General features: G+C 43.0%; 1 protein-coding gene across 2 annotated transcripts in view; it reads left to right on the plus strand.

The window, feature by feature from the left end:
• The window catches only part of ZNHIT6 (zinc finger HIT-type containing 6), a 59,182-nt gene that overhangs the window by 17,680 nt on the left and 17,094 nt on the right, over nt 1-24,408 (plus strand). For both annotated transcript variants that reach the window (XM_073593603.1, XM_073593604.1), the window contains exon 5: nt 70-173. In XM_073593603.1, the coding sequence (XP_073449704.1) occupies nt 70-173 (104 nt within the window). The remainder of the gene's footprint in view (nt 1-69; nt 174-24,408) is intronic.

Genomic DNA, 24,408 nt, shown 5'->3' on the forward strand with positions numbered 1-24,408 from the left:
TGGTTATAGGCCTTTGCAAGCTTTATTTACATGTATGCTTAAAAAAAATGTTTTGCTTTCTCTGTTTAGTTGAACTTCTTAAAGAATAGAGCTCGGAAACATGACATAGATCTGAAAATTCTTCCAATTGGATTTTCAAAAAGAAGAGCAAATTCTACATTTTATCACAAAAAGTAAGTTTTCGTTTTGCAAGCTGACACTTTGACATTGTCTGGTTTTACTTGGGATATCATGTATGCTGCAAGCCAGTAATCCTCGTCTGTGATCTAGAACTAGGCGTGTGGGGTTTTCCATGTACACATGCTTGTTTCAGGTCAGCTCCCCAGATGGTGATATAGGGATCACGGCCTTGCACTTTTGTCCTGAGCGGTTCCCTGAAAATGCGATTCACTTCAGTGCTGTCCATAGTCCTCAGATCATAGTGCTTAGGAAATGATGTGAATGTTATAAGATCCTCTGTCCACCCTTAAGCCACATTCGCATGGCTGGTTACTTGCGGTCCCCGGATGCCAGGGGCAATAATCAGCAGATTCTTGCAGCTGGTTAGCAGCTGCCAGCCTGCTATTTTAAATAGGCTGAGCAGCCGCCACTGTTCACATGCAGCCACACACAGTGAGGTTACCTGTGGTTATGAATGTCCGAGCCTGGACGCCGTCAGCAAATAACCGGCTGTGTGAAAGAGGTCACAAAGTGTTGCTAAACCCAGGACCCTGCATTCACTATATCTGGTCTTCTGTAGTACACAGAACATGGAAATGCAATTCTTTTAGTAAATATAAACTGCTAAATTCTCATCAGCAGCATGCAGCAGTTTTGTGATTTCTATCAGTGTCCGGCCGAGCACTGGTTAAAGCTTGTAGGAGGAATTTTCATTCTCCTCTGACTGTCCTATGAGGCTGCATGACCCCCTGACCCTCTGTTTGGACAGTGCTGATTGACCCTGTGCCAATCACATGCACCCTCCAAGAAAAAACAAAAACTCCTAGCAATACACGCCAAACTGAGCATGTACAAAGTGCCCCCAAGGCTCTGTACTATCAGGACATGGATTGGGGACTGTGGAACAAGGGTAGAATCGGAGCAGACCGGATCAAACATAAAAACATAACAAGCATGATTTAATGTATATAAAGACTGATTTTACTGTTGTCGTTTTACATTAAGCTGAGCTCTGGAAAAATGATAAAAACCATTGCAGTGCAAAGAAGAACTACTGCTCATTTCGGTCTAGGAGGACCATGTGCAACAGTTTCATTTACCTGACTCTCCGCGTCTGTAGGCGCCTCTGCACTGCTAAACAGGTATGAGGTCCTTCTGATGTCATTAAAGGGGTTGTAAAGGTTCGTGTTTTTTTCATCCTATGCATTAAGGTGAAAAAACACCTGGCAGTCACCGCCCCCCCCCGTTTTACTTACCTGAACCCCTTCATTCAGTCAGCAGGGTCTCTCCCCCTCCCCCTCTCCCTCTCCCCCTCCCCCCCCGATTGGATAGATTGATAGTAGCACAGCCATTGGCTCCTGTCAATCAAGTCCAATGGCGTCAGGGGGCGGGGCCGAGTCCTGCATTCGGCGTCTGTGGACGCTGGACTTGGGAGTGCGCCCGCAAAGTAATCCCCCGGGAGAGCACTTCTCCCAGGGGGTTATCTGATGTGGGGAGGAGCCGCGAGAGCCGCCGAGGGACCCCAGAAGTGCAGGTTCGGGGCCACTCTGTGCAAAACGAGCTGCACAGTGGAGGCAAGTATGATATGTTTGTTATTTTAAAAAAAAAAAAATTACCCTAATGCCGCGTACACACGGTCGGACTATTCGTCTACAAAAGTCCAACGGACGCTGACGGACTAAAGCTGGCTGGTAATCCGATCGTGTGTGGGCTTCTCCGGACTTTCAACTGACTTTTTTAGCCTCAAATCCGACGGACTTTAGATTTGAAACATGCTTCAAATCTTTACGTCGTAAGTACGACGGACCCCGAAATCCGCTCGTCTGTGTGCTAGTCCGACGGACAAAAACCCATGCTAGGGCAGCTATTGGCTACTGGCTATGAACTTCCTTATTTTAGTCCGGTGTACGTCATCACGTACGAATCCGTCGGACTTTTGTGTGGTCGTGTGTAGGCAAGTCCGTTCGTAAGAAAGTCTGCCGCAAGTCCGCCGAAGGTACGTCGGAAGTATGTCGGACAGGCTGTCGGACTTTTGTAGACGAAAAGTCCGACCGTGTGTACGCGGCATTACAATCACTTCTGGTTTTCCAGCATGCACGTCCGACAGAAGTCTGCAGAATGGCCAGCTTTTGTCAGACAGACTGACATACACACGGGTAGAATGTCGGCTGGTATTTATTGTACGGACAAGTCTCCTGACAGTCTGCCTGATTGTACTGGCCTAAAGAGATAGATGAACATTCCGTACAACACTGGATAGAGGAAGGTTCAACGTTTTATGGTCCTTGAGGTTGTATACACTCTACAGTGCCTTGCAAAAGTATTTACCCTCTTGGCATTTTTCGTGTTTTGTTGCCTCACAACCTGGAATTAACATGGATTGTTTGAAGATTTACATCATTTAATTTACAGAACATGCCCACAACTTTGAAGATGTTGTGTGGTTTTTTTTTTTTTTTTATTGTGAAGCAAACAACAAAAAAGGACAAAATAGCAAAAGAAGCCAATGTGCTTAACTATTCACCCCCCTAAAGTCAATACTTTGTAGAGCCACCTTTTGCGGCTATCACAGCTCCAAGTCGCTTTGGATAAGTCTCTATGAGCTTGCCACATCTTACCACTGGGATTTTTGCCCATTCCTCCTTGCAAAACTGCTCCAGCTCCTTCAAGTTGGATGGTTTGCGCTTGTGAACAGCAATCTTTAAGTCTGACCACAGATTTTCTATTGGATTGAGGTCTGGGCTTTGACTAGGCCGTTCCAACACATTTACATGTTTCCCCTTAAACTACTCAAGTGTTGCTTTAGCATTGTGTTTGGGGTCATTGTCCTGCTGGAAGGTGAACCTCCGTCCTAGCCTCAAATCACACACAGAGTGGTACAGGTTTTGCTCAAGAGTATCCCTGTATTTAGCACCATCCATCTTTCCCTCAACTCTGACCAGTTTCCCAGTCCTGACTGCTGAAAAACATCCCCACAGCATGATGCTGCCACCACCATGTTTCACTGTGGGGATGGTGTTCTTTGGGTGATGTGATTTGTTGGGTTTGCGCCAGACATAGCGTTTTCTTTGATGGCCTCAAAGTTAAATTTTAGTCTCATCAGACCAGAGCACCTTCCTCCATACATTTTGGGAGTCTCCCACATGCCTTTTCGCAAACTCAAAACGTGCCATTTTGTTTTCTGCTGAAAGTAATGGCTTTCTTCTGGCCACTCTGCCATAAAGCCCAGCTCTATGGAGCGTACGGCTTATTGTCGTCCTATGTAGAGATACTCCAGTCTCTGCTGTGGAACTCTGCAGCTCCTCCAGGGTTACCTTAGGTCTCTATGCTCCTCTCTGATTAATGCCCTCCTTGCCCCGTCCGTGAGTTTTGGTGTGCGGCCGTCTCTTGGCAGGTTTGCTGTTGTGCCATGTTCTTTCCATTTGGTTATGATAGATTTGATGGTGCTCCTAGGGATCATTAAAGATCTGGATATTTTTTTTTATAACCTAACCCTGACTTGTACTTCTCAACAACATTCTCCCTTGTTTGGAGAGTTCCTTGGTCTTCATGGCAGTGTTTGGTTAGTGGTGCCTCTTGCTTGGGTGTTGCAGCCTCTGGGGCCTTTCAAAAAGGTGTGTATATGTAATGACAGATCATGTGACACTTAGATTGCACACAGGTGGACATAATTTCACCAATTATGTGACTTCTGTAAGGGAATTGGTTGAGCCAGAGCTTTTTATGGGCTTCATAACAAAGGGGGTGAATACATACGCACATGCCAATTATCAGTTTTGTTTATTTCTGAAAAATTAGTTTTATGTATATATTTTTCTAATTTTACTTCACCAACTTAGACTATTGTGTTCTGATCCATCACATATAATTCAGATTAAAAAAAACATTAAACTAAAGGCTGCAATGTAACAAAATAGGTAAAAAGCCAAGGGGGGGGGTTGAATACTTTTGCAAAGCACTGTATATGAATGAGCACTATGTGTTGTGCGAGAAGCATCAAACGGTAGACCATTTCTTGGCACACAAGAATCATCTGGTCGCTAGCTATTGAATTCTCAGCTTCAACAATTCAATGTCTTAAGCGATCTTGAACAGTAGCGGGCATAGGTGGGACAAATGCCCTTTTATGTACCCCCACAAATAAAAAATCTCGGGGGGTGGTAAGGTCTGGTGACCTGGGAGACTACAGACAAAGATCTTGTTGTCCACCTCTTTCAATCCATCATCCTGGAATGGTGGTGTTCAGATAATGCTGGACCTCAAAGTGGAAGTGAGGCAGGGCCCCATCTTGCATGAAAATGAAGTCATTTGAATCTTCTTGAAGTTGGGGAAACAACCAGTTTTTTGGCATGGCCAGATCTGAATTTTGTCGCCTTTTTGCTCGGCAAAAAAAGTCCATAAATTTTGCTAACAGAAATGGCGCAAAACATTCAGCTTCGGCGTGTCTCTTTCATGATTTGACTACGTAAGGATTTTCAAAGCACGTCTACTTTTTTATATTGACATTAAATTTATATTGAGTGGTGTGAATATTCGACACACAGCTGTTGCCCAGAAAGTGTTAAGACTAAAGCATGTTTTGGCCACTGGGTGTCTCTCTAAGCATTAGAACAGCCAAGAAAAAGACATTTTATTGAAATAACTCTTTTTTTAGTTTTGGTATTTCTTGCCTTGAAAAACCATTGCACAAGTAATATAAAAATGACTACCAAAGTGAGCAAGGATATTATTCTTAATCCCTAAAAAATCTGAAAAGCCTGTTCTTAATAGCATGCCACTTTGTTCCTATTTTTTTTATTTCCTCCAAGCAGTTTACTTCTTTTGAGGCACTGTATCAGTTAAAGCATATCTAAACCCAAAAGCAAAAATGTAATATATGGCAGCTTATGAGCCTTTTTAAATAAGGTGGCTGCATTTAGTTTTCTTTTCTTTAGCCTTTTCCCCTTTATTTTCACCTGGTAATCGTGCAAATTTCCTGTCCCTGGGTGACTACGCTTACTCACTCCACTATATCTTTGGAGGAAACCATAGTTGTCATCCAGGCTGGACTTCAAACATGTCTTCTGATCTCTATGACATTGAGGGTGGGGGATTGGTCATTTACACAAGAAAGATAACATTGTTTTATGCTTTCAGTTTAGCTCACAGGAAGTGACGAGATCTAGCAGGATCAACAGATGTTTTCTGTAGTTGCTAAAAAATACCAACGACTGCAGTTACCACATCCGATGACTGTTAAGCTGCAATATATTACGTTTTCATCCCTGGGTTTAGATTTCCCTTTAATACAGCTGTATGTGCTTGTGTCCTCAACGTTTAGGAATTCTTGGCTGCTGCAATGGAGTACTAGGAGATTAACCCATATGAAGTTCCATACAGCAGTTCATGTGTGTCTGTATTGGACTGGACCGCTGGTAGCAAAAGTGGGTACTGGATTAGTACCTACAGACCATAAGACAGCAGTCTTTGCCTCTCCGTTATTCTGAGAAACATGCTTGGTTCCATGGGCTTAACATGCATGTTTATGTCTTTTGCAGAAACCCCTGGCCTTATGATGAGCAGAAATTTAGCAATCAGCCTGCAAAATAAATCTTAGACAATGAACTGATCCCCCAAGATTATTTGGCCTAGGGGTGACCATGGCATGCAGGATTAGCCTATTAATATGCAGTCATTTCCGAGTCTAACTGTTAACTGTGGGTATGTTAAAGTGCCTGTTCACATATAAACAGACAGTTGCCGCACAGTAGATCACAGCTGTTTACTATGCTGTAGCTGTCAGCCTGTGATAGGGGGGTGGTGTGGTGTGCATTACACAGCTCCCCTTTTTTTTTCCCACTTAACTGTATTTGAAGTGCACATAAGTGACACTTCATGTCAATGTACAGCAGAGTGATGCTGTGCAGTGACATGCGATTCTGTCCAGTGCACTTCAATAAAATGTAGCATGTTGCATTTTATCGCAGGTTACTAAAGCACAGCTCCGGGCTGCATTGAAGTGTGACTAGGACATGTAGAAAGTAACTGTTTTCTGCGTGTCCTAGAGGTGACTGGAATTTTTCTAGTACGGAAAAACACTGGTCACCATGCTGATGTGTGAATTGGCTATTATTCTGTGCTTTGTCTAAAAAAAAAATAACAGGTTCACGTTAAGGCAGACCTCCGCAGGAACATATGTTTACCTTCCTTTCACTTCCCTAAAGCCTCGTACACACTGTTAGTATTTTTTTTTTTTTTCGTTCATCCCAGCTTGTTGAACGAAAAAAAACAGACAGCTCAGGTTGGAGCCGCTTTACTAACAATCCGATGTTAGTACAGCGATCTCTCCTGCTGAGCTATTGTGTTCTGACAGGGCGTTTGCCCCTGCCAGAACACTCCGGTCAGCGCTCTCAGCCATTGGCTGAGAGCAGTGTCCGGGAGCCGGTCGGCAGACCTTATTCGGTCATGCCCCTTCGACAGAAGCCGGCATCTGTAGACACGGGCTAAATTTTCGGTCGGTTTCTATTGGACTGGCCGGTCCTGCCCGACATTCAGCCCATGTATACTAGGATTTACTTATCTGTTCAACTGCTGGGAGAAAAAGGAAGGTCCTGTGTAAAATAGTTCCTGGAATTGTAGCTTATCCAGGGTTATGGACTCCCCATGGGACATCGCTGATTGTATATACCAAAAACAGGGGGAGAAGGGACTTATGGACTTTTTAGGCACCACAAAATAATAGATAAAAATTCCTTATTTTATTTGATATCAAAAAACACACATAACAAAACAAAAATAGTGTAGTTTAAAACACAACATGTGTCTGTACTTGAATCATTGCTATACAACACCGTCTACAGTATGAAAATCTTCGGGCATTAGGAGAAATAGCTTCCCATGTAGGTCAGTCCGGAGAAGTGGCTATATAGCAGTTCCAAAGTCAGTTCATATGTTGAGATTAATCGATGCTCGACATGTTTCGCGTATGGACTACGCTTCCTCAAGAGCAGTAGCAGTATATGATGTAGCTATCAAGGTATATAACATTACAATTAATTATTAGTACATATACATAAAAAGCAGGCGTCTACAGGGGCGCCACATATCTAGTACCACAAAGAACAATTGTGTGCTTGCTCATAACGGAGTGGTGGTGGGCGCCAACGTCCCAGCGATACTGAAGGACTGCTATGGGGGCGTGCACAACATAGTTATAGGTGGTATATACAGTGTGTTAAAATTTGTAACCCCGATCAGGTATTTAAGAGAAAGAGAAGGACGAAAGGGAAGGGGAAGGGGGGGGAAAAAGGAAGAAAAAAAGAAAGAGAAAAAAGGGGGGGGGAAAAGAGGGGGCGGGGGAGGGAAAAGGGGGGATAGAGGAGGAAGAAGAAGGGGGAAAGGGGAGAGGAGGGAGAGGAGGGGGGAGGTGAGGGGTGGGGTAGGGGGGAAGGGAGAAGGGGGGGGGGAAAGAGGGGAGGGGGAAGGAAGGGGGGGAAAAAAGGAGGAAAGGTAGGAGGAGGGGAAAATGGGGGAAGGGGAGGGGGGGAGAGGGGAGGGGGGGAGGAAATGGGAGGCGAGGGAAGGGGAAAAAGGGGAAGGAAGAGGAAAGGAATGAGGGGGTATATACATTGGTAGCCCCCTGGTAGCACAGACAAGTAATAAAGGTAAATTATGAGAAAGATACTTACATTTAAAACCAATATGAAACATTAAAGGGGGGTATTGGTCCGCTAGCAAAGAAAGGCCAGGTGACTTGACCATATAATAGAGCTTTACGTCTCCGAGTCAGTATGTTTACTATTTTCGTATATATATATATGGGCCTGTTTCTGAAGTAGAGAAGGTAATGCACTTTTAAAAAAGAAAAGAAAAATTTTTTTATATATATATATATATATTATATGTCAGACATAAGTATTTATATATCTATATATGTACTAAAAGTAACCTATTTCCTTGCTGTGGTCTGAGACACTCACCACTATTAGTCTTACAAGTCGGGGATTGTAGTCTATGTGCCTCTGAGGTTCACCCTGGAGTACAAGCAGGCATAGAACGCAGTGTCACTGTTGTAATACCCAGTATAAACTTAGGTATAAACTCTAAAAGTATAAATGGAGCCAGGAGCATAAGGAAGAAAAAGATACAGAGAGGGAAGAGAAAGGGAGAGAGTGGAGCCTCAGTTAATAATATAGAACCACCATCCAGCAATATATGCCATAATCCAGTTCATGCCGTGGTCAAACAAAGTACCTGAATATAGAGACGGGGAAGCCTGTAGTATGTATAGTCCTCCTGATCCTGGAGCGGAACGCACACTGAATCAGGACGCTGTCCTATTTGTGTGCCCGTCCCGTCCGTCGACGTCCAATCGGCGGCCGCCGACGTGACGTCATCCGGACCGGCCAAGGGCTCTCCGTGCGCATGCGCCCCCACCAGCCGGAAGGGCCGTCAATCCGAACGGCGCCTCCAGCAAGAGGGCGGCGCACGCCCACCGCGAGCTGCATCCGCCGGCTAGAATAGCCAGCCGATGCGCGCGCCGCATCGGAGGGGACCAATGCGGCGCTGGGCGGCCGCATAGCAGTCAAGAATGCACCACCAGGTGGCGCCAACGCACACCCCCATCCGTAGAGCTAAGCCCACAAAGAAAGATTATACACATGTACCTAAAAAAAGAGAGGATTATTCAAAACATATATTGAGTTACAATGGAGCAATACAGAAATTTCTATTATTGCATATGAATACCTCCATATTTATATTTGATATATCTGCTCTGTAAAGAACTATATATGTACCTTCACAATGACCTCTATATCTCTAAGATGGATTTTGGGCCCGTATAGGTCTATTCGGATTAGCCAAAGGGGGCATATGCTTCCAAAAAAAAAAAAAAAGGGGGGCAATCCAATGGAAGTTACAAAAAGGGTTTATAAGACTGTGATTCATTAATGCCAGGGGCCCGAGTCGCATTTAAACGCTCTATCCACAAGGTTTCCTGCCTTAAAATTTGTTTGTCCCAGTCGCCACCACGAGGGGTTCTGGGAATAACCGCAAGGGCAAAAAAGGAGACCACCGAGGTGTCAAATTTATGGTAGAGGTCCAAGTGTCTACTAACAGATGTGATCATTTTTCCTCCTCCAGAGTAATACACATGATCTTTGATACGTGAACGGAAATGTCGGATAGTTTTTCCGACGTAGAAGGCTTGGCACTCACATGTCATGAGATAAACTAGGCCCTGAGTTTCGCAATTGGCATGAAAGTGAGGAATAAATGTTTCTCCATTGGGGAGTTGGAATCTGGTCCCTGTGTGGATCCAGGGGCAGAATGAACATCTGCCACACATGGTCATTCCTGTCAGGTGGAACTGTGCTGTAGAGTCATTACTGAAATGACTGGACGTGAGTTTGTCCCTAAGGGATCTGCTTCTTCGAAAAGTAATGGTAGGGGTAGGGGTTGTGTATTTGGCCAGGATCGGGTCTTCGCGTAATAGCGACCAATGTTTAAATAGAATATTCCGTATTTCCGCATGTTGTTGGGAGTATTTTGTGATGTATCTAACCATCGTGTTTGCTTTTGGAGCTTTTTGTTGATACAGTAAAGTGTTACGAGACTGACGCAGTACCCTATTGTATGCACGACGGAGTAATGATTTGCTATATCCCCTTGCTTTTAGACGCTCACGAAGTGCTTTAGCTTGTAGTTTAAAGTCCTCTGTAAAGGTGCAATTTCTCCGGAGTCTGAGGTACTGGGCATATGGTATGCTGCGTATAAGAGTATATGGATGAGCGCTTTCCGCATGTAGCAGAGTATTCCCTGCTGTCTCTTTGCGGAACAGAGAGGTGGCCAATTTACCATCATTATCTTTACAAATTGTGAGGTCAAGGAAGGTAATGGTTGAATGGTGACTGCATACTGTAAATTTCAAATTGAACGAGTTGCAGTTAAGTTTATTTACCAGAATGTTCAGATTTTCCATAGACCCTGACCAAACAATAAAGATGTCATCAATAAAGCGCATCCAACACATCACCTGACTGGTCAAGTGTGATATGCTGTCATCTGAAAAAATTGAGCGTTCCCACCCCCCCAGGTACAATCGCTGATTGTATGTTTTGCCCTGCATAGGCAAAACACTGGTTGCTTTAAAGCCTAACTACAGGAAAAGTTTAAAAATCCACCCCTGCAGTGGTGGCCCCCCCTTCCCTCTCATTTAATCCAGGGACAGAGGATTAAAGAAAAGGTACACAACTTACCCCTTGTTCCAGCAGGCTTCTTCCAGCTCTGTGACCAGTCCCCCCCAGCTGCTTTGTAAGCACTCCAGCCAATGTATAATACAGGGTTAACATCACTGTATTTTGGCTGATAACACCAATTTGGGTGATAACACCATTCCCCATATACTGGAACTACAGGCAGAGGAGGAGAGTGATGGAGGGAGGAAACGGGTAATTGAATAAACCCTGTTTTGCAATCTCATAGACCTAACAAGCAGTGCTGGGGGGCGGGGGAGCACTGCAAAGGTGGATGGAAAGGGGGTTCTTTCCAAAGACCACAAGCGTAAGCTTCCTTCCTTCCTTCCTTCCTTCCTTCCTTCCTTCCTTCCTTCCTTCCTTCCTTCCTTCCTTCCTTCCTTCCTTCCTTCCTTCCTTCCTTCCTTCCTTCCTTCCTTCCTTCCTTCCTTCCTTCCTTCCTTCCTTCCTTCCTTCCTTCCTTCCCTGAGCCCAGAAAGTTATTTCAGTGGTAAATAGTTTGGGAAAGGCTACTTTTAAAGCATAACCATATCCAAAAACAAAACTGTAAAATGCTCTGTGGTGTGGTGCTTGGTCGATCTCCAGTGAATAAAATAAGTGAACCATGATGTCACAGCACCCAAGTGTTTGAGGGTACAGAATAAATCCAACCTCCAAAGACGGCCTCAATTTATGAACCTCAGGGGGCGCAGGGCTCCTGACAGGGGCAAGGCACTTTGCTCTACCTAGGCCAAAGCCAGATGGTTCTTGCTCCTAAGGGACTTGCTGAAGCTGGTTCTCCAAGTTCTTGATGACCAGAGACCCCCAGTCTGACAAACCTGCACTGTCTGGCTCTATGCAAAAAAAAAAAAAAAAAAAAGTGCAACGTGCATCTTTGATGGGTAAATGCAATAAATAAAGTGGCATGTGCATTGCACAAGATGGGCCTTCCAGCTTGTATGAATAGTGCTCTGTGCTAGCCAGAAGGCCTGCCCAAGAAGTGTGAGCAAAGTGACATATCCTAGTGCTGGTGAAACTCAGTGGCATCCCAAACCCATAGTGCTTTTCTGGAACCCCTAGGGCGCCAACCCCCAGAGGGACACATCACCAGGTGCTCTTTGTGCCTCCCAGCCCCTGACCAGACAAATTTAGCAACCTTCCCTGCCAGAAAGGCATTAGCATTCATGGAGAGCCTGCCTAAGACCGGGATAAGCCTAGCTTAATACATTCGGAATTACTAACCAGCACCCCTTCCTGGGATGAGGGGCTCTGGTGTTCTGTTCCAAAAAACTTATAAGAGCATATACTACATGTCGTCTTGGCCAAAGGGGAGAGAAAAACCAGAGGGCCAAAGATAAGTTCACAAAGGTTAGATGTGGTGGCTGCATTAGTTTCTTTTTGCTAGGAACATTTTCAGCAAATACAGAAAATACCTGTTGATCCAGAAATCCAGTGTCCTTGTCACTACCGTGATTTGCCCTGAAAGCATAAAACAATGTCATCTTTATATGTACTACTAATGTAAATCCCCCCCCCCCCTCCCCCCAAATAATGTACAAAGGTTCTGTTGCAAGGGTAATTTTTGTCTTGAGCCGGGGTTGATCTTTAAGGTTATGTAGACCTGATTATGTAGCTTGTACTATAGCAAGTTCAGTGTTTATCTTTTCATGCATTTCCTTGAAGCTAGACTTCTAATGCTCAGATTACAAAATGATTTGCATGCATGTACTCTGAGATCTCGAGTTGATTAATTCACCCACTGTAAAGTCTAATCATTTCCTTCAGTAGCAGTAATAAGGATATGTAAACATCCTGATCATTTACCCTGAGCAGTATGTATTCATGCATTGAGCTCTGATGAATTCAGTCTGGTTCGGCCCGATGTTTACTCTGCGTCTGTTTTGTGATTGTCACTGGAATTCTGAATGGCGTGTAAGTTGTATCACAGTTGGTCGAGACTATTCACACTTCAGCAAGGCCTATATTAAGGTGTAGTCTGGTTAGCGGAGAGTAACCCCAGGATGTGAAATGTAATGGTCCTCTGCCAAATTAAACTGAATTGACCGTCCATTCTTTTTCCACGCCGCAGAATGTGTGTGCCTCTGTATACTTCAGCCTAATGAAAACGTGAAAATTCCTGGCTCGGTAAACATAGTCCTTCATTCACATGCAGAGGGTCGGAGTGGCACATCTTGGAGGCAGTTCAAGGAATGGTGGTAAACACAGGACAGCTGATGGTACAGACTAGAGAGGGGTGTCTGTGGCTGCGTCTGATGTGGCAGGATGTTGCGTTGGCATTCATGCAGCTATGTACTCAGGTGCCGAATGGCCTTGGCTCTCTGAAGTGTGTCTGTCCTCTATGTGAGTGAGGTCCACTGAATTACAAACTACTAGATAATGTGCCCAGCGGTGTAACTATAAAGATATTGGAATGTTTGTTGTGTTTTTGTTTTTTTGTTTTCTTAAGCAGCCCATAGATTATGCAATTTTTTTTTTTTATTTTTTTTTTCTTTCCATCATGGGTGGAAGATAAGGAAATCGTTTGATTTTTTTCCCCATCAACACAGTTCGTGTTGATCGGGGAATCCATCCCGCAGCGCTTTTGTGTTCTGCTGGTGGAGAGCTTTCCCAGCTGGCAAAACGCAATGATTGCTGATAGTCGCTATAGGTGCCGTCAGTAATTTCATGTAAAAAAAAAAATCCTACATGCTGGCTGTACCTAAGTTGATCGATTTTGGTACAACCAGCCGGCCCATAGATGGATCAAATCTCTTCCGGTTCCCTGTTGAACAGGCCGTGATTTGATCCAGCTATGGCGAGCTTAAAGTGATTTATAAAGAAAACGTTTTTTTAATTAAAAAAATAGTCATGCTTGCTCTGCCTTCCTGTAGCCAGTTCTTCTAACTGCTGCTGGATCTCCAGCACTGCCATCCTGGATTTGGAGCCAGCTTTCCACTGCACATGCACAAGATTGAGTGGTGCAGGGAGACTGGTCCTGCAGCCTCCTGGGATGTGTGACGTATCACAGGAGGCTTCAGAATCGGTCTCCCTGCACCATTTGATTTTCAGGCATGCGCAGTGGGAGGCTAGCTGTGTTTCATCAGGAAGATGCAGCTCACTCCAAAATCCAAGACTACTACAGGCAGATGAGTATTAAGTGGGAGCGGGTAACAACTTAAAGCGGGGGTCCACCTATCTATCTATCCGTTTTTTTTTTTTTTTTTTTTTTTTTTTTTTTTTTTTTTTTGTTCATTCACAAACTTTTCTTCTCAGCATTACATACTCACATGTTCTGTGTAATATGTCCGCCTGTGTCAGATTTCGTCGGAAAGAATAACTTATATTATTCACTGCAGGCGGTTTCCATCTTCATTGTGGGCATTTGAAGCCCACAAGCATTTATTTCCTGGATGTGGTGAATGCTGTGCTCCCAGCATTCACCGCTCGTTCCCGCACATGCTCAGTGGCATCCTGGGAAGCCTGAGACTAGCTCCCAGGAGTCTAGGAGAGGCTAGAAACACGCCTACTCCCACGGGAGGAGAACCAGGAAGTGCAAAGAAGAATAGAAAAATAAAAGGTAATTACGGCGATTTAAATTTTTTTAAACGGCATGTCAGCATCTAGGCAAGGAAGAGAATACATACAGATATTGTTCAAAATTTGGGTGGAACCCCGCTTTAAAAAAAAAAAATACTCACCCCCCCCCCCCCCAGGAAGCCTAGACCAGTGTTTTTCAAACAGGATGCCTTCAGGTTTCTTAAAGGGTTGCCTTAGCAAAATTCCTAAAAATTGCTCAAAAATTGCACGTGCATTAAGCCTGCGTTTGTAGTTACACACAGCCTCAGGTTTTCATTGTGCACCATTATAACCACCTACCTGCTGGTATCCTAACAATCATTGACCTCATCGGTTGATAAAGAGGACGTTGGGTGCAGAGCATCCTTGTTTGCCCCCTCGCCTGCCCCTCTCTATCAACACTGGGGTCACATTAGTTGGAGAAGAGAAATGTGGAAAACTAGTCTGTAGCAGTGTGCAAAGCTGTATTTGCTTTGGAAGAATAAATAACTTCTAACGTTGGGTGTCCTATGTGTATGGATGTTGCTGCATTGTAAAACTATTTCGTTTTTGTTTTTTAATTTTTTGGATAGGGTTCCTTGAGACTTGTGTAGAACATTTAACTTGACTGAAGAAAGGTTGAGAAACGCTGGCCTAGATGGGGAGGACACAATTGTGTTTCCAACAGTGCTTGGGCCGGGTGATTGGCCTCTTTTTAAATCCTAAAAGTTTTTATTAGATTTTTTGCTATAAGGACAGTAAATGCCCTATAGTCCTAACAATATACCATAGACAATAGCAGAGGATTTGGTTGGAGTCCTATATAATTCTTGTGTTCAGAAATTGAAGAGATCATGTCTATTGGCCGCTCTATAGGTGCACTATGGTGCTTTTGATTACTTGCAAGATTAACATTTTAGCTTGTCATCCTTATGCACCAGAAGCAGTCCACAGTGCCCATTTTTTTCCTCTTCCATTTTGGTTGGGATTTTTATACTTGACTAAATTGGGATGTGGTCCTCTGTGATGCTGACTACCTCTTCACCCAAGTGAGCATTTGTAAGAATTCTGCTGGAAAGTTTCTGTGTACTTTGCAGCTTAAACATCTCTTCTTCTCCTTTACACCCAGCAGAATTGTAAGGTGGTCTCACTTAGTTCCCCCCTGTACATCTGCCTTCCCTCTTGTTGGTTTTCATTGATATTAGGTGAGGAGTGTCTGTGTTTTTATGCAGCTTTATTCTTTATGTCCAAACGTTTGATATAGTTCCTTCAGCTTTGAATAGCTTTATTGCTTCCCAATACCAAGTCTAATTTTCAATATACCATGAAAGGTCCACTTCACTGTTTTTGTTGTCACAGCATTTTTGTGGGCACGAGCCGTGCTAATAAACTGTTACCATAACACATTCTTTTTTTAAGGCAGCACACTGCCCAGGGCCTCGTCTTCAACCAAGAAATGGTTTCCACTAACCACATCAAACTGGCCACCGCTGCTCATTTACTATTCATCTGGCTTCCAACCACAGACTTGTGTTTGTATAAGTGGATGTGGCCAATGCATAAAGATTCAGAGAGGAGGGAAAATTGCTGTGTTTATATAGAAGGGACTGTTTACTCTGAAAACCAAGGATGTCCCAAGTTGAAGTAGCAGAGTCCGGTCAGACACGTACATTTTAGTCAGCAAAGGCGAGAAGCCGCATGTTTGCTTGGTAAGCTGCAGCTCTCCAAACCAACATGGACGTTACCAATGAACTGTATTTTGTTCTAAACTGAAAATATCTGCCACGTTTTTTTATTACAGGTACTTTATATACCGCTGCCAATTTACATATGCTGTACATTCACATCAGTCTCTGCCCTCAAGGAGCTTACAATCTAAGGTCCCTAACTTACATTCATACATACTGAAGACAATGTAGACAGAGGGCAATTTAACCTACCAGAATGTCTTTCAAGTGTGGGCGGAAACCAGAGTACCTGGACAAAACCCACGCAGGCACATGGAGACTATTGCAAACTCCAGGCAGATAGTGCTGTGCTAACCGCTTAGCCACTGTGTTACTCTGTGCATTTTGTTAGTTCTATATATCTATAGCCAATATGTCTGTTTTGGACCAGCTGGACTGTTTTGAACCTTTTTGGCTTTTTTTTAATTTTCATTTGCTTGCTAAACTGCAGCTCTTCAAACCAACATGGAAGCTTATAATAAGCCATATTTTTTTTCTAATTGAAAATATCGGCCACTTTTCGTTAGTGTATCTATAACCAAAACATTCATACGGCTACAATAAAGAATGATTAGAACTTTTGGCTTTTTATTTTGCTGTTTGTTCATTTCCTGTTCTGAAGACACCACCGGAAGGGAGAAGAAGTTCCTTAAATGTAAGAGAAAATACCCTCTTAGTAGTTTTCAGAACAGGTGTCCCCATTGGAAAAACCTGACAGATGTCCTAACCCTTCATCACTGTATCAAAAAATGGCTAGAGATATACAATGAACAATACATAACAACCATATATATTATTTCAATCAAGCCATTTTTTTTAATTTGAGAGAATATTTCAACCCTGCATTCTATATTCCTGATATGTACCTGTTGTACCATGTACTTGTATGAAAAAGTATCCTAGCCTCTTTGTATTGCTTCCTTTGTGTGAAATCTCTGGTGCTCCTGTCAGTCCCTCTGCTATCCTATTAAAAACTGACAACACTATGCATGAGAACGTAGCATTGTCAGTTCTCTAGCTATGCTGGGACCTTGGCTTGCTCCCCTCCAATTATCAGACTTGTGCTGACATGCCATTCACTAGGAAGATCAGTGTGTTGCTGTTTCTCCTCTCTGAACTCCTTATGCATCTGAGAACAGAGGGTATGTGATCAATTATTAAAAAAAAAAAAAAAAAAAGTTATTTTGTGTATTTCTCTAGATAGATACAGATCTAGATACACATGCATGTTTTGCCTTTTTATTTATTTTTTTACACTGAATAGGTTGTTTTACAAGGTGAGGGTTTAAATATAAATGAAAATAAAGTGCGCTGCCTCAGTATTTGCACACTGCCAACTGACCATGGCTTATAGACAATGTGAGATAAATAGTGTGTGCCTTGAGGAAACCACACTACCTATCATCGATACATTTCAAAAAATGGGCAAAAAAAACCACTAATAAAATTCCACAATGTGAACTAAATCGTGATGCAAAAGCATATAAATTGTATGCAAATATTCTTGCATATAAATGTCACAATGAATATAAAAAAAAAAATTGTAGTTTTAAATGAAAGCAAGAAAAAAGTCCCAAAATTAGCTATATTGGTGATTGATAAAAACCAGTCAAACGTTCCCAAATCGTGTTGAATTGGTGCTGAAATGATGACATTCAATAGCCTTCAAAGTGCTGCGTGCATCACCACCGTGCTAAAGTAATAAAATGGCCGCTTGCCAGACCCCAAGGGTCAATGCGCATATATGCTGATCACAGCTGAGAACACCGATCTGTGTTGCCACCTGTATGGAACTCTGAGTAATCACAGACTCCCCAGCTCACAGGTGGATGTAAAAATGAAAGAGTGCATTATCATTTAAAACGACTTTAATAAAATTGCACTTACAGACTATTTTCTTGTAAAATAGCAGAGTAATGTAGTGGCACGGCCACCTGCAGTACAGTCCGTGCGCGCTGATGTCACCGCCGACTCCGCCCAATGCGCTTCCCCTTTAGAAGGCGTCAACTGGGATTGGAGGTTTACATTTACTTTAGAGCTGAACACCAAGTACACACAAAAAAATAAAATAAAAATTGGAGGCTGCTAACCAAAGGATTTGTATTTCTGTCCATCCAATCCTAAGATTCAGAAAGCTCTTCCTCACAACACAGCCCTGTCTTGTAGGGTAGGATGCTTTATCTTTCTCTGCTTCAGCTTCATTTTCACTTAGGGTTCCCCTTCCCACCACCACCTTTCTGGGGTCAGGAGACAACATATTGCTTCTCAGCTACCTGTCAACTGCCTCTAAAAAGTGATCCATTGTGGATTGCTTTTTGGTGGGGCAGTAAATGTTGTTGCACATGTAAATCAGGCCTAAAGTAACACAGTTCTTGTCCCTTCCCCAGCCTATAATTGGTCAGAAAAGGAGAAGCAAAAGACTGAGAGTATCTCTCCGCCACTCTGCTTTCTCCCTCCTATCAGCATGCTCTTTGCACAGCTTCTCACCTGATCATCTTTGTGCTGCTTAATTTCTGAGCCCTGCTGTACCGAGTGTACAGTACACTGCAAGTGGATGATATCTGGTAAAATTTCAGTTTTTTTTTATTGCATTTAAAAAAAAATACATGTAATGGTGTATTAATGAATACCAGACTGCATTCACGTGTGTATTTTATAATTGCCTGGTGTTCAAATTACGTTTCCATTTTAATTTGCAACTTTTCTCAGTTACAAAACATAAATTCTCGTCTTTGCAAAAATTGCAACACTACTTTTCTATGATAAGGCACCCGATGATGTGAAATGCCTCATATCTTCAGCCCTTGTCAAATTTTGTGTGCCCTTTACTGTAAAGTAATATGGAAGCGCAATGATTGGTGTGTGGACTCCTTGATCTGTGTAGTATCCCATCTCTAAACAGGATTTCTCAGAATACTCCTCTCCCTGTTCCTGTAATTGTCTCCCTTTCCCAGAATTATACGCCTAACTTCAGTTTGATTTACAGGTAGCCTCTTGCAGGGTTATGTCATCAGCGCTGTCCTTTGGCTTGCTGCAGTGCAAGTTTCATCTTTGAGTTTCTTTCATGGATGCTGAGGGTGCAAAGTCCCTTACTGTAGCACTGGGACTAGTCATATAAAAAATAGTCCAGGTAGAAGATCTCACTTTACTTTCATATTGAAAATATTGTAGCAAGTGTGTGTAATATCTATTTATCAGATACAGTGGTAATGTGGCATTATATTTCCCACAATGTGGCACTGCACTTAAAATCGGGATTGGGAGCCATTGGCCTTAGACCCAATTCAAGTCAGACATTTGTGCTAACAATCTCCATTTTTATAGTCGTGCATCCAGTTTTCTGTTACATCAGTTGTGCGCGGTCTCTAAATATGACTGTGTAGTCTTTTAGGCACCAACTCTGTAATCCATTCTTATTGAAAATAAATGGTCAAACATGCCCCCTTCCTCTTCTGTGTAATGACACTTGTGCTCAGCTGTGTGGCTTTTACTCAGCTATGCCAGCATGGGTCACTGCAGTGTGAGGCCTGAAAGCAGTATTTTCACTAACAAAGGTAACACACATTACAATTTGATCATACAATCTGCCAGTAACTTTGTAGTGCAAGGGCCTGTCTGTATACAAATTGGTTGGGTAATTTAGGTCCTCGTTTTACATAATTTTGGTAAATTTAAAGTTGATCATACAAAGGTTATATGATTGAATTGTAACAGAGTGGCGACGCGCAGCCCCATTGGGGCCCCAGGAGTGGCGACGCGCAGCCCCAAGAGTGGCGACGTACCATAATGGGTACCCTCCTTGCAACTGAAATGATGTGCAACCTCCTTGAGACTGCAACAGGAGTTGTTGGGTGCAGTCATCTAATACCTGTGTTTAGTCTTCAGATGGATTCCTTTTATTCCTGTGAAATCCCCTTAGGCACATATGGGGCCTTTAACTTCTGGCCAAATTGGGATTAAGCCGGTCCCTTCCTGGGGCTTTTATTCTGCCATGTTGTCCATCTTTTGAATGTCAGACCAGAGTGTCTGAAGGCCACTGAAATTGTTGCCTTTCACATTGGATAGGAGTGGGAGGTAACACCAGGAGGGAGCAAGGTTTAGTGCCGGCTGATGAAGAGACCCCTTGTACAGTCTGAGCTGAGTTGAGAGGAATCTTAATATAGCGCGGTCTTACCCCGAAGCCTAGCCGCAGCATTTTGAATAAGTTGAAGCTCCTGCACTGGCATCTTTGGCAATCCCAAATAATGAGAGTTGCAGTAGTCTAGGCAGCTACCTATCGTGCAATACATGGATGGATTTATAGACTAACACAGGTATTTGCAGCCACCACAGCACTGCTACCTTTCAAATGTTTTATGGCAGAATAGGTTAAATTATTTTTTTTTTTTTAGATTAAACTCTTCCACTACCGGTGGCTCAGGCAGAGAGGGAAGTTTCCATTAAAGCCATTTTGCACTAATATTTGTCTCCGCAATCATAACAGCAGCTGTTGGTTAGCTTTAGCAGTTGCAAATTAGTGCAAAAATAAGGACCTCCATTCCGGTGAGCAGTTTGTTCAGATTGTAAACAGATATTTAACCTTTGAAGACGTATCTGACAGCAAATATAGCAATTGCGTTCCTGTTTCGCTGAATTCATTTTCTGTAATATAATTTTAGCAAATGTGAACTTTGCAGCTTCAAAAAGAGCATTGAGGTTGTTATTTTTTTTTTTTTTTAGTGTTTTCCTTCATTCCAGGGGCGGAAACCGAATGGAAATCAGTGAGAGATTTTCTGCTTTTTGAGGCTCCAAGTTATTGCTTAACAAACATTACAACTTTCCAAAGGAATCTGAAAAAGGCCAATGGCAGCTCACACAGGCCTCTTGTACAAGCCGTGTTTGTTCAGGGAAACGGACTTGGAATCAAAACATTGGATAGAGTGTTTAAAAGATGTATTTTGATTCAAGCAGCCCTTGCCGTTATGACTGCCTTTGCCTTAATATTTACTGACAAAGCTTGCTTGTGCTGGCTGTCCCAGCTTCCCCCCCCATTAGTGGATTGGCCTGGTTTGTTTGGTTGGTGTCGGGCCTGAGTGGAATGTGGACATTCAGAAGCTGCGGTGTTATTACACAGCGTAACCTAGAAGTTTGCAGCACTGCGCTCTATAAAGTCGGCAGTGGTCGGGCATGGTTTTATTGACCGTTTTTGGAGGTTTTCTGGCTTCCTTTCCTTCAGGGTTTATGATATATTTCCACATTATTTTGAACCGTCTGCTGAAACATTCAGATTAGGAATGGCTGAAAGTTATTCAAAAGAATGAACGTTCCTTGAAGCTTAACGTGTCTTAGGTAGCTAGAGAAAACTGGTTACAACTGGGATTGTACAAGAATCTGAATAGTCTGTCTTGCATAATCCATAATTGAATGTAACTGTGCACATAGCATACATGTGGTACCCCCTGGATGCAGGTAATCACTGTAAAAGACTGCTACTCCAGTGATTTCCTCTAGCGTCATGTTGTCATACTTGTGATGAACTTTGACATGTCCAGCACAGTAAAGCTAAAGGATCAGATATAAATATTTAAAGAGTCAATAATGAGTATGGATATTTTTACACTTACATTGGTCCAGCCTGGACCTATATCCCTATGCGTATATCATACCTGTAGGGTCCTGTGCCCAGTGGTGCCCTGCTGCTCTGTGAACACAGGAGGTGCCACTGTTTGGTATGGGTGCCATTCAGAGAGTACTCCAAGTCCCGTGCAGCTGCTCTACTTCATTGTGAACATAGGTCGCCCACTTGCAACACTCAGAATGCTTTGCATTTTCTTTATAAATGCAAATTATTCTCTGATGGGATGGGGGGAAGAGTATGTCAGCCCCCCCCCACATCTCATCCAATCAGAGAACGCTTTACATTCATTGAGGGTATGCAAAGCCTTCTCTGAGTGTTGCCTGTGCCAAATGGGCGACCTATCTTCACAATGCAGAAGGGCAGCCACTTGGCACGGGACTTCGCGTGATCTCTAAATGGCGCCCATGCCAAGCAGTGGACCCCCAGTGTTCACAGAGTAGCAGGGCACCACTAGGCACAGGACCCTACAAGTATGATCTATGCATAGGGACATGGGTCCAAGCTGGACCAATGTAATTGTGAAAATATCCATACTTGTTGTTGCACTTTTAACTTCCTAAAGAGGAGTCATTGTCCCCCTACACATACTGTAGCTGCTGACTTTTAAAATTAGGACACTTACCTGTCCTGGAATCCAGCGATGTCCGCACCCCAGCCAATGTTTCCATCGGCTCTCGAGTGCTGCCGTCATCATTCATAGTAGGGGAACCCGGCAGTGAAGCCTTTCTGAATGTCGCGGCGGGGGAAGGAGGAGGGGGGCTGAACTATCCGAGTGATCTCGCCATGGCTCTCTAGGAACTGGGGACGGGTACCTGTCAAACAGGTACCCGCCCTCCCAAAAGGTGCCAAATGTGGCACCGGAGGGGGGAGGAGGCTGATGAGTGCAACTTCCACTTTTGGGTGTAACTCCGCTTTTAAGTATTTTCAGCTGACCATTTTGCTTTACTTACTGCATCTGTGCTGAATATGTCAAGTATTACGACATGACCTCTGAAAATGCTGTTTCCATGGCTGTCAGTACTTTATAAGTCTTACCTGACGCAAGTATGCAGGTAATATTTTTTGAAGCCAGACACAGCCAGGCAATTGGCTTCAGGTGTGGCCGTTCTAACCTGCTGATTGGACAGTAAGCACCAGTGCACTGATGAGGTTACTCTTGTGCTGTCCCATCCTGTAAGCCCATTGACAGTGTTAGACTGACAGCACCATGCAGATCAGTGGAAGCCTGACTGTCTGATATTGCTAGCTCTCAGTAGTGTCTTGCAGGCAAGTATAAGGAACTAATCCAAGGAGATATGAGGTATTTACTAGTCCGGGGACAGTGCTGTAGTCATAGTGTGTAAATAACATGCTGTCCAGACCTGTACGTTTAATGGCTTGGGCCTCATTCAGCCCAATATAGGACTGGTACTGGGCACTGGATCTTGGAGCAGTGAGCCTGTGGGGGACAGCACCTGAAAGGAGGCAGGTATTGTAGCCAAAGCTTTAATTTTTTTTTTTTTTTTTTTTTAGAGCTGCTGACCTAAATACTTATGTAATTCAAGAATAAAATTGGAGTTGGCTTTTAAAACTTCCTCCAGACTAATAGATTGGACTGACCAGTCACTGTAGTCTACATTTACATGCAGACAACCTCTGAAGTTGCAGGATTGACACAGTAGCACTGTTAGCCTAGAACTGTCTTCACTGCATCTGAGCACAAAAACACTATTTAACCACTTGCCTACTGGGCAATTGTACCCCCTTCCTGCCAATTTTCAGCCTTCAGTGCAGACACATTGAATGACAATTACTCAGTCATGCAACACTGTACCCATTTGAAAAGGTTGTCCTTTTTTTCACACAAATGGAGCTTTCTTTTGGTGGTATTTAATCACCTCTGGGGTTTTTATCCTTTTGCGCTATAAAGACCGAAAATGCATTTTTCTTCATTATAAAATTTTGTAATTTTTCTTCATAAACTTTGGCCAAAATTCATACTGCTACATATCTTTGGTAAAAATAACCCAAATACGTGTATATTAATTTGGTCTTTGTGAAGGTTAGTCTACAAGCTATGGTGCCAATCATTGAAAATTGATCACATCTGATGTGCTGATGGCCTATCATTTCTTGAGACATTAACAAACCAGGAAAGTACAAATACCCCCCAAATGACCCCTTTTTGGAAAGTAGACATTCCAAAGTATTTTTGTAAGAGGCAGGAGTTTTTTTTTTTTTTTTCTGTCCCCCAAGTTAAAATGATTCCCGTAATTCTTTGCAAAATTAAGTTGTTTTTATTTCACAAAATTGTCATATTAACAGGTTATTTATCTCACATGGCGTATGCATGCTTGCAACTACACCCCCAAGCATATTCTGCTACTCCTCTTGAGTATGGCGATACCACATGCGTGAGACTTTTTCACAGCCTGGCCATATAGAGAGGCCCAACATGCAAGGAGCACCATCAGGTTATCTAGTGATATAAACTACACATCTAATTTCTTGACCACCTATTACACTTTTGAAGGCCCTGGAGCACCAGGACAATGGAAACACCCGCAAAATTGACCCCATTTTTGAACGGAAACACCCCAACATATATTCTATGAGGCATAATGAGTCTTTTGAACGTGTTGGAAAGAAGATGAGTATTGTAGCCAAAGCTTTATTTTTTATATTTAGAGCTGCTAAACTAAATACTTTTGTAATGCAAAAAGATGTGGATTTGGGCTTTAAAACTGCCTGCATGCAAAAAGATTGGTCTGACCAGTTGCTGTATACCATACATACAATGTAATATGTACAGGCAGTCTCCACAGTCTCAGGATTGACCTACCTGATGCTCCAATAACATTTCTGATTGTTTTCCCGTATTATTGACTCATGTTTGTGCTCTTTGCTTTTATATGTTCCATTTTATGTGTTCTGTACAGCATCTCTTGAGTGAGGTGACCGTGTTTCCTGACCCTTATTGTATTTTCAAGTGGGAACTACATTGATAATGACTTGCACATTTTCTTTATTGGCCAGTACTAAATGTTATTTTCTCTGATTTGTATTTTTGGTTGTTGTTGATGGAATATATTACTGGATAGTGGTTGGCTTCACATTTTAAAACATAGTTCCACTGTTGAAAAAAAAAACAATCCTC

Source organism: Aquarana catesbeiana, linkage group LG07, assembly GCF_042186555.1.
Source record: "Aquarana catesbeiana isolate 2022-GZ linkage group LG07, ASM4218655v1, whole genome shotgun sequence".
Classification (NCBI taxonomy): domain Eukaryota; kingdom Metazoa; phylum Chordata; class Amphibia; order Anura; family Ranidae; genus Aquarana; species Aquarana catesbeiana.